The sequence below is a fragment of the Loa loa genome (genome assembly GCF_000183805.2).
Source record: "Loa loa unplaced genomic scaffold supercont3.26, whole genome shotgun sequence".
NCBI classification, from domain to species: domain Eukaryota; kingdom Metazoa; phylum Nematoda; class Chromadorea; order Rhabditida; family Onchocercidae; genus Loa; species Loa loa.
Window position 1 is genome coordinate 411,609 of NW_018108206.1, and position 13,913 is coordinate 425,521.

Here is a 13,913-nt window from a genome sequence, read left to right on the forward strand (position 1 = left end):
AAATTGAATTATTGGCTGCTAATTGAAATTTAATTAATTAAAGCTATGTGAAAAAAGAAGGAAGTTTTGTGCCGTTTTTCAGTTACGACGATATCATCGTGGGATCACCATTTTATACTGACTACAAGACAGTGATGGATGTGAAAACTCAAGAACATAAGCCTCGTTACGATATTGGCAAAGTTATGGTTTTCTTCCAAGGACCAGATGTGAGCTCATTTGCATTTTTTTTTTTAAAAAAATTCCGAATTTTTGAAATTTCCAAGCTCTTCCGAATGAATAATGAAGGAATGTATAGTTGTACAACAAATCAGCAATTTCAATAATTTTTCGATGATTTTTTTGGAAACTTTTTGTTGAAAATGTTGATTTCTTGTACAGCTATTCCTTTATGAATGCTTATTCCAAGAATTTGTTCATTCAAGCCAACAGCAGTAACTTTCAACGAATAATATTTATTTAAATTCTGTCTGTTTTATTTCTAAATTAAGTGGAATTAAATATTTGCAGCATGATTTCCCCAAATGGGAATCATTGTTGGGGCATACCGAGTGGTCACGGTTCGGTTATTCTATTGCGGCTGCTGGTGATTTAAATCAGGACGGTTATAATGGTGATTTTAAAAGTCAAATTTAACCAAATTCAAAAAAGTGAATTTGAAGAATTTTTTCTGGAAGATATACTGCGTCCAACTTTACGTTCATTTTTTGTTCCAGAAGATACGAGGCTCTAATTTTAAGCTCACATTTTTTACATTTACTTGTTTTATTTCTTGTTTCACTTCTTTCTTTCTTTTTCTGTTTATTCGTTTGTCATTGAATTAATGTTGTCGTTTGTTTGTATTTTTCGTGTATTACAATTCTTCCAGTGCATTATTTTCAAACAAATCATATTGCTTTACAGACTTTATCGTTGGGGCACCATATGATGGTGATGATCGTCGAGGTGCCGTGTACGTATATCACGGAGCGAAAAATGGCGTACGTAAGGAACCAACGCAGAAAATTGAAGCACGAAAAGTAAACGCTGATTTAAAAGCATTTGGATTCTCGCTTGCTGGTGGCAAAGATATCGATAAAAATCAATATCCAGGTTAGGGAATTTTGGGTTTTTCAGCCAAATACACTAGTCCGTTATTTGGATTGGATTTAGATTTGTGATAATTCTTTATCTGTTCAATTGATTGATATAAATTTCATTTAGATATTGCCGTTGGTGCTTACCAAAGTGCTCATGCAGTGGTCTTTAAAACGAAACCAGTAGTTACAGTAAGGGGTTCACTAACTACAGCTAAGAACTCAATTAATCTGGAGGATAAAACTTGCTCAACCGAATTTGGAATGATGGCCTGGTGCATATTTTTCGATCTAATGAATAATCTAATTGCTAAACAAAGTTTCGCTCTTTGTTTCTACCATTAAGTAGAAGCTTTAAGAATCTCTCTCTTTCTCTTTTTTATCTTTTTTTAATGTAAAAATTTACGAATCACTTATTATATTTCAATATTTACTCTGTTCACATACACAATTTTTTCATGTTATTTCAAATTTTAAATCAAATTTTCAAAATGCGAAGCACTGTCCGAAATTTAAGTTTGATTATTTGCGTAATTCCAGTGAGCAAATGAAACTTTGTATGCAATACGAAGGCAAAGGTCAATCACCACCGGATATTGATCTGAAACTTCTCTTTCAACTTGATTCTAAGAAAACTATTACACCACGAGCATTTTTTAGACGGCGAGATTTGGTATGTTTTGTGAACGGGAACTTGAAATTGAACTGTTGCCGGGATAAAAAGGGAGGGTTTGCGGCGTATTTGTATGTTAGGGGAGATTGGGGCTGACCATTAGATGGCCAAGTGGGACACTAAACAACACAAAGAAATGAAATAGGGAAAATTTCCGGTTTGTTTAGCGGAATCATCATCATGGACTGATACTGATGATTGTATAAGGAGAAAGCATATTTTCCGTTTTTGAAAAAAAAAGGTTTGCTTATAAAACATGTCACAATGAATTTCAATAATTTTAATAAGGGAATGGACAAATTTTAAACTTCAGTTGTTTGTAACTTTCATTTTCGTTTTTCTTTTGTTAAATTTTACATTCATTGCATAAAAGTATACGAATTATCCGAGCTGATGTTAAATTTTGTCCGATTTTTTCTTTTGAAATATATCCCGAAAAATTGGTAAGTTTCGATTAATTTAAATGTTTTTAATCCTGTTCAAATTACCATTGCTCACATTTAGAACAATAAACGCAATATGAAAGTTCACAGAAAAGCTGCATCACGTGATCAACCGGATATAATTGAGCAGATGGTGCATTTACGGAAAGGACATGAGTACTGCGAAACGTACGATTTTTATGTCTCTGTAAGTTTTTTTTTAATTTAAAAGATTGAAAATTTATGTAGAAATTTTATAAATTTTACATTTCGGGATCAAATATACATTAGATCATGGATTTCATTGCGAATTAAAATCAAAGTATGCAAAAAATAGTCAAAATAATCGTTATTTCCAGATGTTTCATAAAATGTCCTTACAGGATACAATACGCGATAAGTTAAATCCGATACATATCATGGCGAACTACAGTTATGAAGAACGTACATCCGGTGTATCAACGAGTGGTCATTTGGAACCTGCACTGGATACTACCGTACCGTTATCATTTGAAGTTGAAGTACGACATCAAGTTTATTAAACCGAGAAATAACTACAGCGAAGCTTACATGTTTTTGTTTGAAACTAAACAAAACACTGACTTAATTTTAAGCAAAACTCTGATTTAATGTTTTCAACTCATGATACGGTGATTTCCAGCTTCCGATAGATAAAAATTGTGGTCCAGATGAGAAGTGCATTCCGGATCTACAAGTGCATGCCATCTCGTAAGTCTTCAAGTTACTGTAAATTCAGTAAAATAATTGTCAATAATGTTATTCATTTTCTCGCTAATGATCTCGATTACCAGACAATTAGAATGGATTGGTGGAATATGTTTCACTAAACTGGAAAGTTTTTTTTCCTATTTTTTTCTTTCAAGTATAAAGTCGTAGTACTGACGATAGCTAGAGCATTTAGCAAAGGACCGATCAGTTGAAATGCGACTAAGCTGATAAACAATTGGTATTTTATTATGACGTGGTTTGTTATTTAACGATTTTAAGGAATTTATATCAAATTTGAGGTTTTTAGAACCGCAAAAATTCCGCTAAATTTATATACACATGCTTGTCAGTGTTGCTTATTGTGATTGGATTAAGGAGCAAAAAGAAATTCACCATTGGTGCAGCTGATCAGTCATTAATTCTTAACGTAACGGTCGCAAACCGCGGGGAGGATTCGCATGAATCACAATTTTTTATCACAATACCACCGGGCTTCGAATATGGTGGTGTCGAGAATTATGCCACACAGGTTTATACAAACACTTGATAAAGATCATTTGACCGGATTTGACGATCGGAAAAATAAAAAGACCGCACGTTCCAATCATCGTTTCAATCATTAATCGTTTCAATTATATCGGAGGGATTGGAAACACTATGTGCCTTGATCTAACCCATTATAATTCCTGCTTATTTTGCAAAGCTGTAACTGTTCATCAAAATTTTTTAGAAATCTACGTCTTATAAATGGAACGACATCATAAGATTGCTGATTATATCTAATGATCATGAGATTATATTAGATCAAAGATTTTTCAAATTTTGAAAATTTTATACGGCTTGAAATTTCATACACTTTCCAGCAACCACTTAGTTGTTCGCCACAATCTAAAACAGGAAAAGATGAAGAATACGTATTTACATGTGACATTGGTAATCCACTAACAGGTAACAGTGAAGCCAAATTTGGATTCCGTTTGACGGGTACCAAAGTAGATGCTACAGATGAAGCCATCGAAATTAAAATGTCTGTCAACAGGTAATGAATAATATACCTATCTGCTGATCTATTTTGTAATCTTTTTATACAAAAATCAGTCTAAAATCGGATGGAAATTGGAAGGACAGATTCGACGAGTAACGGAAATGTTTTAAAACAGTACTAATTTGATAGATGTCACAATGTAATACCCTCTAAATTACATAAAGTATTTAAGCATGCAGTCAACGGTAGTGCAGAGATCTGACATGATTTATTGCTTGCCCTTTGACAGCAGAACTTCAGATAATTAACTAATAATTTTAAACAATCCGTAATAGACTTACGAATTATTGAAAGTCGATGTCCGATCATGGAATAGTTCGTGAAGTACCTCTTTATTAGGACTGTAGCAATTGGTAAATTATGTCGCTATTATGCTTTCAGTAGTAATGAAGAGGCTTTCGGCCGCGATGCCGATAATGAATTAACTGTACGAGTTCCAGTCGAAATTAAAGCGCAGCTTTCATTGGTTGGCCGGTCAACACCGGAACAACTGGATTACTCGATTCGGAATCGAACTCCGAGTGATCCTATTTTTGACTCCGAAATCGGTCCCGTTGTCAGTCATTTGTACCAGGTTAATGAGTATTCAGGATCTGCCTTAATTTTAAATTCATCTTTAATTTTCGAATTATGAATTTAAGTTAACGTAAATAATCTATTCCAAACAGAAATTTGTGGATGAAGGTTCTTTTGATTACCAAAAGTTTGGGCAAATTGTCAGCAATCTAAAAAATTTTCAGGTCATAAATCGTGGTCCAAGTGCCATTAGTGGCGCTTCGTTAGATATCATTTGGCCAAGTTTTGCTGAAAATGGGAAACACTTGTTGTATTTGATTGATGAACCACAAGTGAATGATGCTGACAAAGTAAAGTGCCGCGTGAAACAAGCACAAAATATCAATCCGGATAGTTTGACGGTGACAATTTTTTAGTATTTGAAAATTATAAAAATAAATTCAGCAGATTCACTATGATACCTCATATGTAGTCACTGCGAATCTCCGATCATTGCGCAGATTTTTTAGATTTAATGTGAAAGTTCCAGATAATTTTGATGTAAAAGGAATCTTCCACAGCGTTTTCAACTTCACTTTTTTTTTTTCACTTGGACATCTCATTGGATCTTACTCCCTTATTCGTTCACTTATAAACAATCAAGTTGAGTATAAGCTCCAACTTATAAGCAGTTAGGTTGAACACAAGTTTAGCTATTTGTAGCTTCCCTTGAAAAAACGCACTAAAATTCATTGACTTCATCCTTATTTGTTATTTGATAACAGCAATATTGAAACTTACGTCCTACTCCTGATAAAGACTGTTTTCATGCAGTATTCCGCGAAAAGTATTTTATGGTCGATTTTTGAAGAGGAAATTTCTTTTTTGCATAAAATAAGTGCATATTTTTTAGATCTCAAATGAACACATTCCGACGCCATCAGCCATCATCTACGATGATCAGATACCTGTGCACCACTATGAACGTGAGGAACACGTTCGAGAAATGTACGATGATTATAAGTTGAGGCTACGTCGAATGCAAATTCGAACAGAGCATAGAGTTCGCAATCGGAAGATCAAACGATCTCAACATCAAATACTAACTGATCAACGTAGAATTCGAGTTATTCAAGCTAAAGATAATATGAAACAAGCTGTTAGAATGGCTAAAGCGGCTGGAAAAGCTATCGAGTACAAAGGACCTTTGAGTCGGGCGAATATTGTAAGTTTTTTGATGTAAAAGGAAGTAAGAACTTGAGTAACTACCAGTTGGATAAGTAGAAAAGTAAATAAAGTTGAAAAATAAGTGAATAAATTTTCATAATATTGTCGAAAATTAAGCTTTCCTCACTTTCCCGTGTAATTAATTAATTGTCATTTCAAATTAGAATCTCTCAATTCACTTTTTTTTCTCATGAAAATAATGCATTTATTTTTAGGGTTGCAATAAAGATAACTGCACGCATATTGAGTGTGATATTCGACGGCTTAATGAGGATGAATTTGTTCTGGTGGAAATCTACGCTCGCTTAGCTGTGAATACCCTAATTGATAATAATATTTATGAAGCTGATATCTCATCCATTGGAATGGCTAAAATATCAGCATTGCCCAGTGCGCCACGTTATAATCCACCAGCACAACTTGTCGCGGTATTTTATATGCTCTAAAAACAGATGGTTTTTCTTTCTTTTTTTTTGTTAACGAAAGGATTGTCGTATCGGCAAAAATATGACTAAAACTGAGAATGGACATTAATTTGGCAATCATTTTCAATCCTTTTGGCATATGATTATATGCTTATGTTATATTGTAAGTAGGAAATTAAAATGATATCTTCTGTTGCCAGGTAACCACGGACGTGAATCCAACGGATCCAGAACAAGCGAAACGTGGTGTACCGTGGTGGTTATATCTAATTGCTATCCTTATTGGATTGGTCATCTTAGCACTTCTTATCTTATGTCTTTGGAGGGTAATCATTGTAATCTTCTTGTTAATTTATGCACAGTAAACTTATTTATTTATTATATATTCACTTATTTCAGAAAAAAATTTTGAAATAAGAAGTCACAGCCAGGTTTGTAACGCACGTAAAAAGTATCACCGTGTACTGATTTTGATTCCTTAAAAATCCTTTAACCCTATGCAAGATTCTTCAGGACAGTTTGGCATGCTTTCCCAAGTGATATGTTATTCAGCTAAAATTAACATTTAACATCGAAATGCTTCAGAGTAAATTATGCATCAACTGGTTCTTTGTCATGCACCATTTACGGTGTATTCTTAAAATGTAAAATATGACGATTTTAAATTCAATCAAAATTTCTTTCAGTGTGGTTTTTTCAAACGTCACAGGCCACCAACCGAACAAGCTACATACAATACAAATGCCAAAAATATGGACATGTATGCGGATAGTCAGGTCCGATATGCTCAACCACACATGTACTCGGAGGGACGACACGGTGTTCGAGTATGATGAGTAAGCAGTACTGTTCCTGTCTTTGCAATATTTGTGCAATTTTTTTGCTCAATTGACGAATTCTTGCCATAATCTGTTATCATATATTTCGGAAAGAAAGCTAAATTTTGAAGTTTTAATCCTCAAGATGAATGATTTGAAAGTGATAATGAAAATAATTGTTAAACCTCATCAGTTGTGAAAAAGTGAAAAAATGCCAATATTTTTGTTTTTTTCTCAAATTTATTCTCAAGATTAGCTAATATTATCCGTTTGATGTGGATTTGTGTGCCTTACATGATAAATGTCCACACCGCCGATCTACCAAATCATACTGTAATTTTCCCGATCATCACAGAAAATCTTTTTAAAAAAGTTCCCTTCCAGTGCTATCTAGGGTATTTGGGTAGAACAGAATCCAATGCTGTTGCAACGAGAAAAAATCTTGAATTTCATCTAAATTTAACTCGAATTCTTGAACTTTTGTAAAAAATAAATTTACACGCTGTACGGGAAATTTCATACATTATGAACTTAACAGCTTATTATTTCATATGTTTCTATTGTTCAGTCATGTTTAGTTCATATTTGTTGCCACCAAAGAACTGTTACTTTAAAGCAGGAATTTCCCTCTTTCTCTCCCCTTCCTCCCTCCATCTCTCGCTTTTCCTTCAACAGTTTCGTAGGAGAGTCGAAAAAATATCGGAAAAATGATGCCATTTCACGCGTGAGCAGAAAGATGAAAAATTTTCAAACAAGATTAGGACATTAATCTGGGATTAACTTTGTAGAGCTTAGTAAAGAAAATGGACCGGGAATTTAAATTGTCCCGATTTATTTGAATTGGGTTAATTTGAATTTTAAAAGTAGTACAAGAATTTAAATGTTGTGTTTTATGAATAGAGGATTTTTAAATTGTATATGGTGCTGTTGCAATGCAAATTGACGATACGATTTGTATTATTTATTGAAATAATGTTTTCTATTATCATCATTTTTTCACATTTTAAATGTAAATTGTTTGAGTGTTTGTAAGGCAGTAATTAAACTAAGTAATTAGACCAACCCTTTCCTTTATCGTCGTTTTTTTCAACTTCTTATCTTCTGCACTGGATGTATGAAAAATAACGGTAAAATCGAGTTGACACAAGATGTGACAGAACTATTCCAAACGATGTCAGTAGGGTTGTAATGCTTAATGTTTGAATATCTGATGAAGTTTAAGGAGAGCCATTTCATGCAAAATATTTCAAGTTATTAGTTCATTTTAACTCCACAACATTACCCCAAAGTCCAGGAACTTCGTTTCCACTTCACTCCGTTTAAATTTTGGCACATAATTATAGGTGGTCACAAAATGATCTTTCTTGCAGTTAACTTTTAGCAGGAATTTGTCTCTGAGTAATACGGACCTTAACTAAACTAGTGATCCTTTCTCGTTATCAGGTGTCACTGTACTTTGTAAGACAGTATATCTGCTGAGATTAAAAAGGCTATTGAAAGATCTGTGACAAGCAGAAAGTGGGCTGTGTCATTTTCCTTCGAACTTTGGGATCCAATGATATCCAATCTAATGTTTTACCACTCTTGAATCTGACGTCTCTCCCTACACTTCACTACAATATGAAACATAACATCAAATTTCACCACTGTTCCATCAACAAATCCGGCTATGCGGTTGTCTGAGCTTGATTTCCAGAATTCTATTCTTATCTTAGAGAATATTAAACAGAAGTTGCGAGAAGTGAAACAGGATAGGTCTGCGTTACCTGAAGGTGAATACAAAGAATTTAAGGCAGATATGGTAATTATTTGGCTCTGTTTCGAAATTCCAGAAAGCTACTTTTTAAAAAGCCATCATCACTGGCGATGTAATGCCAGATGTGTCCCTTAATTAGTCTAATAATACTTACCTGTGTGAAACTCTCACTTTCATATTTATTGATGCCCTAAAGATTCAGAATATCTTTTCCAGTGAGAAATTTGAGTTATAATTAATAGCTTCGTTACTTCTACAATCCTCAATTATGTTTTTACAGTTTGATGGTCTAGAGCTACCATTTACGGTAAATTTGCTTATCAACGGCCGAGAAGATGCTCCCTCCGTTTCCAGCAAGTTTGCTTTTCGAATATTGAAAATGTTGGTGAACCTTTAAATTTCGAAATATAGCTTTCAAAAACACATAAACGTCATCAGTTTTAGCACAGTCAACAATGAAACGAAGGCATTCGACCAATTAAAAAGCCCAAAGAACCAATCGACGCAAAAAGAGAAACTTGAGAAAGATTCAGCTCTTTGATATTTATTTCAGTTATATATTATTTCATTAACTAAGATAAATTTCACGATCCCGCTAACCTGAATTCGTAACTTTTATTTGATTTGAATTATTAGCTGGAAATGACAATCTGCATAGCGTATACTTCATGAAAAAATCGAATTTACAGCATGACAATCTATGGCACAAATAAAACAATAAAACCCTCAAAACCCTCTTACAGTTAACCACTGTAGAAAGTGAAAAAAGAAAACTTTTTTGTTCTGAAAATATTATTATCATGATATGAAAGATATCTGAGAAAATATTACAAACGAAACCTTGCAGCATTTCTGAAAACCTTCTATCTTACAATTTAGATTTGGAAATTCAAATTTAAAATGGTGTACAGGGAAAACAAGTGCTACCGAATTCAGATTTTGAGACAAGCTTATGAAAGTCAAGGAAATCACAGCGTTTTGGATTAAATTCATTAAATTCACAATGTAACAGTATAATAGAGCTGCAAAGCGAAGACCAATCTAATCATTAAGATTTTAACTTCTAATCCGTCTTAACAAGTAAAGTGCAGACAAGGTTGCTTACCTTTATTATAGCTTCGCTTGACATAATCATATCACATAATCAAAGTTACTCTGCTGACAGAATAGTCGCAATTCTGGAAACACAGTACTCTGCACAACCAAAAAAGAACATTCATATCATCACTATACAAATATCCATACACTACTTCCTGCAATTATTAAAAGAAGTAAATAGAAAAAATGAACTAGAAGTCCAGAAATGTATAAGAAAATTTAGAATCATTCAAAATGAGCATAATTCATTCTCTTCACATTTGCATTTTACTTCTTTCCATTCATTCCGTTTAATGGCTTATTTCATCGTATTACGAATGTACCAAATATTTGAAGCTTTCACATCTTTCAGTGATCAGGGTCGTAAAACAAAATCCCGAAACTAATTAATTTTATATTTTTATGATTAGATATTAATCAGCTTGATCTAAAAAATGACAAAATTTCTCCGATCATACAGAGTGGTTGAAAATCTGCAATCTGAAATCACAGCTTCGAAAATTTTACTTCGTATTTTTGTGATGTGATTTCCTTTGTCGAACTATTTCCGACAAATATTTGAATCGTTCGATACACTGCTGTTTAGTTTTACTGGATACACAGTTAGCAATTTTGTCCCACCTAAAAACAATAACGACAAAACCAATTCGAATTGAACATCAATTAATTCTTGATAGAGATGGAGGAACAGAACGACAAGAAAAGAAAAGATATTTGCTTACGTGTTAGAACGCAAAAACCGACTAATATTTTTAAAATTGTGTGAAAAAAAGGATAGCATCAACTATGACTGGCGTCAGTTTAAACAAAATGGATTTAAGATATTTCCAAGGTTTATGCATTTAGACGTTCACGTTACTAGAAAAGCAAGCACTACAGTAAATTATTCTACAATTCTGGTAAACCTGGTCAAGTAATGATGGAAATGATAAAAGAGAGTCAAGTACTTGACAGGAGTAAAGGGATACATCCAACAAAACAACATTTCTTCATTTCTTTTTTTAAATTTTGTCTATAATTATTCAGCAATACATGTTAATTATAGCTAATTATCACTAAAAAAAATCTTACCGATCAGCAGTTCCTTTCGGAAATTCCTGAAGTGCTGTTTCAAACAACCTTTGATCACAGTCCGACCATACCATTGAGATCTTTTCTTTTTCATTGTCGCTATCTTCCCTTGAATTACTCCAGTTATTTGATTTTTCATGAGAAAGTTGGCTTGACTGCTTTAGCAATTTCATATGCGCATCATTCTGCACAATAACATTTGATTGTGAGCTACGTAATAAGTTCGCATACTCATCCTATAAAAATAGCATCACAAGTAGTAATATGAGACCCCGCAATAAGCATAAAAGATAACAATGAAACCTGTGTCCTATCATTACACCCAAAAAGAAAAGAAACAAAAAGTAAGTAGTTAATATCGCAAATTACAAAAATCTGAAACTTCGAAACACTTAGATACAAATCTGAGCCAACCGTTTTCATCTGCTTTAATTTACCGACCATAGAAGTTATGCTTTGCGGTGACCGATCCAATGCTTTTGCCAACAATTCCCACCTGAAAAAGAGTCCAGCGTAAACATCAAAAATGAAACCAGAGCATCTCTCTGATTTCACTAAAGCAATCAAAAAAAATCCAGCATAACCTATTGGGTGTGCCTGCAGGATATTTCTCGGTGCTCAGCCTAACAAGCAGTGTCAATTCCTCACTAGTCCATGAACCGCTGTGTATAACATCTGAAAATCATTATAAGAGACACTTTAAGTAAAAGAAACTTCAGCAAATGAAATTCGAAGAGAATTTCAGTCCTCCTCATAACGCATTTCTATCATCCTCACCGATTAAAATGGTTTCAATTAATAAAGACTTCTAGTGATAGCCCCTACATAACTTCACAGCTACTTTCAGTATATAAAAGCCTTCATGCCCAACACACAATAAGTCTAATAAAATGAGTAAATGAAACTTTGAATCTCAAAAAACATGTTATTTCATCACATGGTGGTGATTGAAATTACTAGCTATAAAATGTCAAAATATTTAGTAGGCAATTGGAAGTAAAAACGTCGTTTTACATCCTAATGCAGATGATCTTCAAAAAAATTCGAAAATTGAGCCAATACACTAAAATCAATTCATAAATTACTTACCACCATTTTCCGAATCTGATTTTCCAGCAGAATCTTCACTGAAAACACAAGAAAGGACTGGTTTTACATCCGAAGCTACAACGTATTCATAAACAGGTTGCCGTATTGCAACATTACGACGGAAAGAAACTTCGTCGCCGTTATCCTTCTAGAAAAACCTGACATCATTCTGAACCAGCCAATCGAATTCAAAATTACTGGGCGGAAAATCAATTTTCCCTGATGTTTACTAGATATCAGCATATAAAATTACACGAAAAAAAAAAGCTTGTAGCTTCACAAAAGTAGAACTGTGCCAAGAAAGAAGAAATATGGTAACCTCAGACTTTTCAACTTTAGAGTGATACACAGTGATACAGGCACGGACAAAATCTGGTAATGAAACAGCAACATTATACAGCAGTGATATGAGCAATGCCGGTAAGGAATTTTGCCAGGACGGAAAGATACTGGAAAGCTTTTCAGCTATTTCTGCCTCATGTACAGTCTCAGCATCACTTCCAATCTTTTTCAGTTGTCGAATTTCCTTCTTACGCAATTTGCTACGACCTGAGGACTGCAAAATAGCATACGAATCACATTATATGCTGGGATCAATATAGGATCGATATATATTATCTAATATAGGGATCGATATATATTATCTAATATACTCCTGGAAACAAATGGATATCCATAAAGTAAAAATCGGGTTGTTCTAGATGGGAGAATGCCAGAGACTTCTACAAATTTCCTCACAGAAAAGTGGAATTGTAAACGGGAATTTTGTCATTACAACAAAGTATCAAATAAGAAACGATTGATTTCCAACTTCGAATACTTATTTTCACATCCGCAGATATTGTACACTAGTGTTTAAAACTATGAGTGTAAAACAAAAAAATGGCCAATTTAAAAGGCCGATATTGGATTTAATCTTGAATTTAGAACAAACCAATGTCAAATACTTATCTATGTAAGCACCCCATAGCATGAAATAATGACCAATCGAACAAATTGTTAAAAGTATGACCACTCCTTCAAACCAGGATAATTTGTGAGCACGTCTGAAAAAATCAGAGGTATTGTCCACGTTGGGACGGATGACAAATGAGCATTTAGCTAATTAATTATTGTAACAATTCTTGGAAGTTAACTAGAGAACAGAACAAAAAATGAAACTCTTCGTGAAAAGCTGCCTGCAAAAAGATGCATACAGTATGCATTTTCTGTATGCTTCTATGTACATCTTTTCCGGGGATAACTAAGTTTTCGGAATTCTTTTCGGCAAATTAGAAAGAAATCTTTTACACTACCAGATTTTTTTTATCAGATCAGACTATAGATAAACCAACCGATAGTAAAACACAGGTTGTCTCCAATCGGGAAGACCGTTTTCTAGAATACGGTCGTATTCCTCCCTTAAATTATGCGATTTCAAAACCTCGTAAATGGCAGCGATCTAGAAGGAAAGTACTCGTCATTCGCAGAAAATAATATTCGTTTCAGTTATAAAACTGAAGAATTGAAAGAATGAAACACAAAATATATGCTGAAGTAGAACGAAAATAGAACCTTCCTGAATTGCTCTTCTGCTTTTTTATCTGGATTACGATCTGGATGCCACTCCATACTCAATCGGCGATAAGCTTTTTTGATATTTGAAATCTCTGCATCCTAAAAAATGATCATGTAAAAAAAGAAGTAACAAAGAATACAAAAATAAGTGGATGCTTCAGCAACTGCTTATAGCAGCGATTAGTAAAAACAAAGCGGGAAGTGAAAAATCTCGAAAATTCCACCTGTCGAAAAAACCGCATAATTACATCTATTATTATTATTATTATTATTACTAATTATTATTAATTGTTAATTATTATTGATTAATAATAATAGTAATAATAATAATTATTATTATTACTATTATTATTATTATTATTATTATTATTATTATTATTATTATTATTATTATTATTATTATTATTATTATTATTTATTGTTTATTATTAC

The 13,913-nt window shown here is 33.3% G+C and overlaps 3 protein-coding genes across 3 annotated transcripts in view; 2 read left to right on the forward strand and 1 right to left on the reverse strand.

The window, feature by feature from the left end:
* LOAG_16901 (integrin alpha pat-2) overlaps positions 1-7,143 on the forward strand; it is a gene marked incomplete at its 5' end in the record, with an annotated part of 12,195 nt that extends 5,052 nt beyond the window's left edge. The window contains 16 exons of the mRNA XM_020449554.1: positions 83-209; positions 511-613; positions 904-1,092; positions 1,204-1,351; positions 1,617-1,749; positions 2,254-2,379; positions 2,555-2,692; positions 2,833-2,900; positions 3,276-3,429; positions 3,764-3,939; positions 4,327-4,519; positions 4,686-4,862; positions 5,354-5,665; positions 5,883-6,095; positions 6,293-6,418; positions 6,779-7,143. Coding sequence (XP_020306915.1) covers positions 83-209; positions 511-613; positions 904-1,092; positions 1,204-1,351; positions 1,617-1,749; positions 2,254-2,379; positions 2,555-2,692; positions 2,833-2,900; positions 3,276-3,429; positions 3,764-3,939; positions 4,327-4,519; positions 4,686-4,862; positions 5,354-5,665; positions 5,883-6,095; positions 6,293-6,418; positions 6,779-6,925 — 2,530 coding nt within the window. The 3' untranslated portion in view covers positions 6,926-7,143. The remainder of the gene's footprint in view (positions 1-82; positions 210-510; positions 614-903; positions 1,093-1,203; positions 1,352-1,616; positions 1,750-2,253; positions 2,380-2,554; positions 2,693-2,832; positions 2,901-3,275; positions 3,430-3,763; positions 3,940-4,326; positions 4,520-4,685; positions 4,863-5,353; positions 5,666-5,882; positions 6,096-6,292; positions 6,419-6,778) is intronic.
* A 1,436-nt stretch (positions 7,144-8,579) lies between these two features.
* Positions 8,580-9,207, forward strand: LOAG_07838 (hypothetical protein; the record flags this gene model as incomplete). Its single annotated transcript, XM_003143371.1, has 3 exons — positions 8,580-8,711; positions 8,947-9,023; positions 9,111-9,207. The coding sequence occupies 3 exons, from the start codon at positions 8,580-8,582 to the stop codon at positions 9,205-9,207; spliced, it is 306 nt and encodes a 101-aa protein (XP_003143419.1).
* A 59-nt stretch (positions 9,208-9,266) lies between these two features.
* The window catches only part of LOAG_07839 (hypothetical protein), a 5,937-nt gene continuing 1,290 nt past the window's right edge, over positions 9,267-13,913 (reverse strand). The window contains exons 2-11 of the mRNA XM_020447545.1: positions 13,479-13,580; positions 13,259-13,365; positions 12,859-12,970; positions 12,244-12,480; positions 11,925-12,072; positions 11,420-11,510; positions 11,250-11,331; positions 10,836-11,071; positions 10,272-10,385; positions 9,267-9,919 (exon numbers count right to left, since the gene is read on the reverse strand). Of these exons, the coding sequence (XP_020302236.1) occupies positions 9,913-9,919; positions 10,272-10,385; positions 10,836-11,071; positions 11,250-11,331; positions 11,420-11,510; positions 11,925-12,072; positions 12,244-12,480; positions 12,859-12,970; positions 13,259-13,365; positions 13,479-13,580 (1,236 nt within the window). The 3' untranslated portion in view covers positions 9,267-9,912. The remainder of the gene's footprint in view (positions 9,920-10,271; positions 10,386-10,835; positions 11,072-11,249; positions 11,332-11,419; positions 11,511-11,924; positions 12,073-12,243; positions 12,481-12,858; positions 12,971-13,258; positions 13,366-13,478; positions 13,581-13,913) is intronic.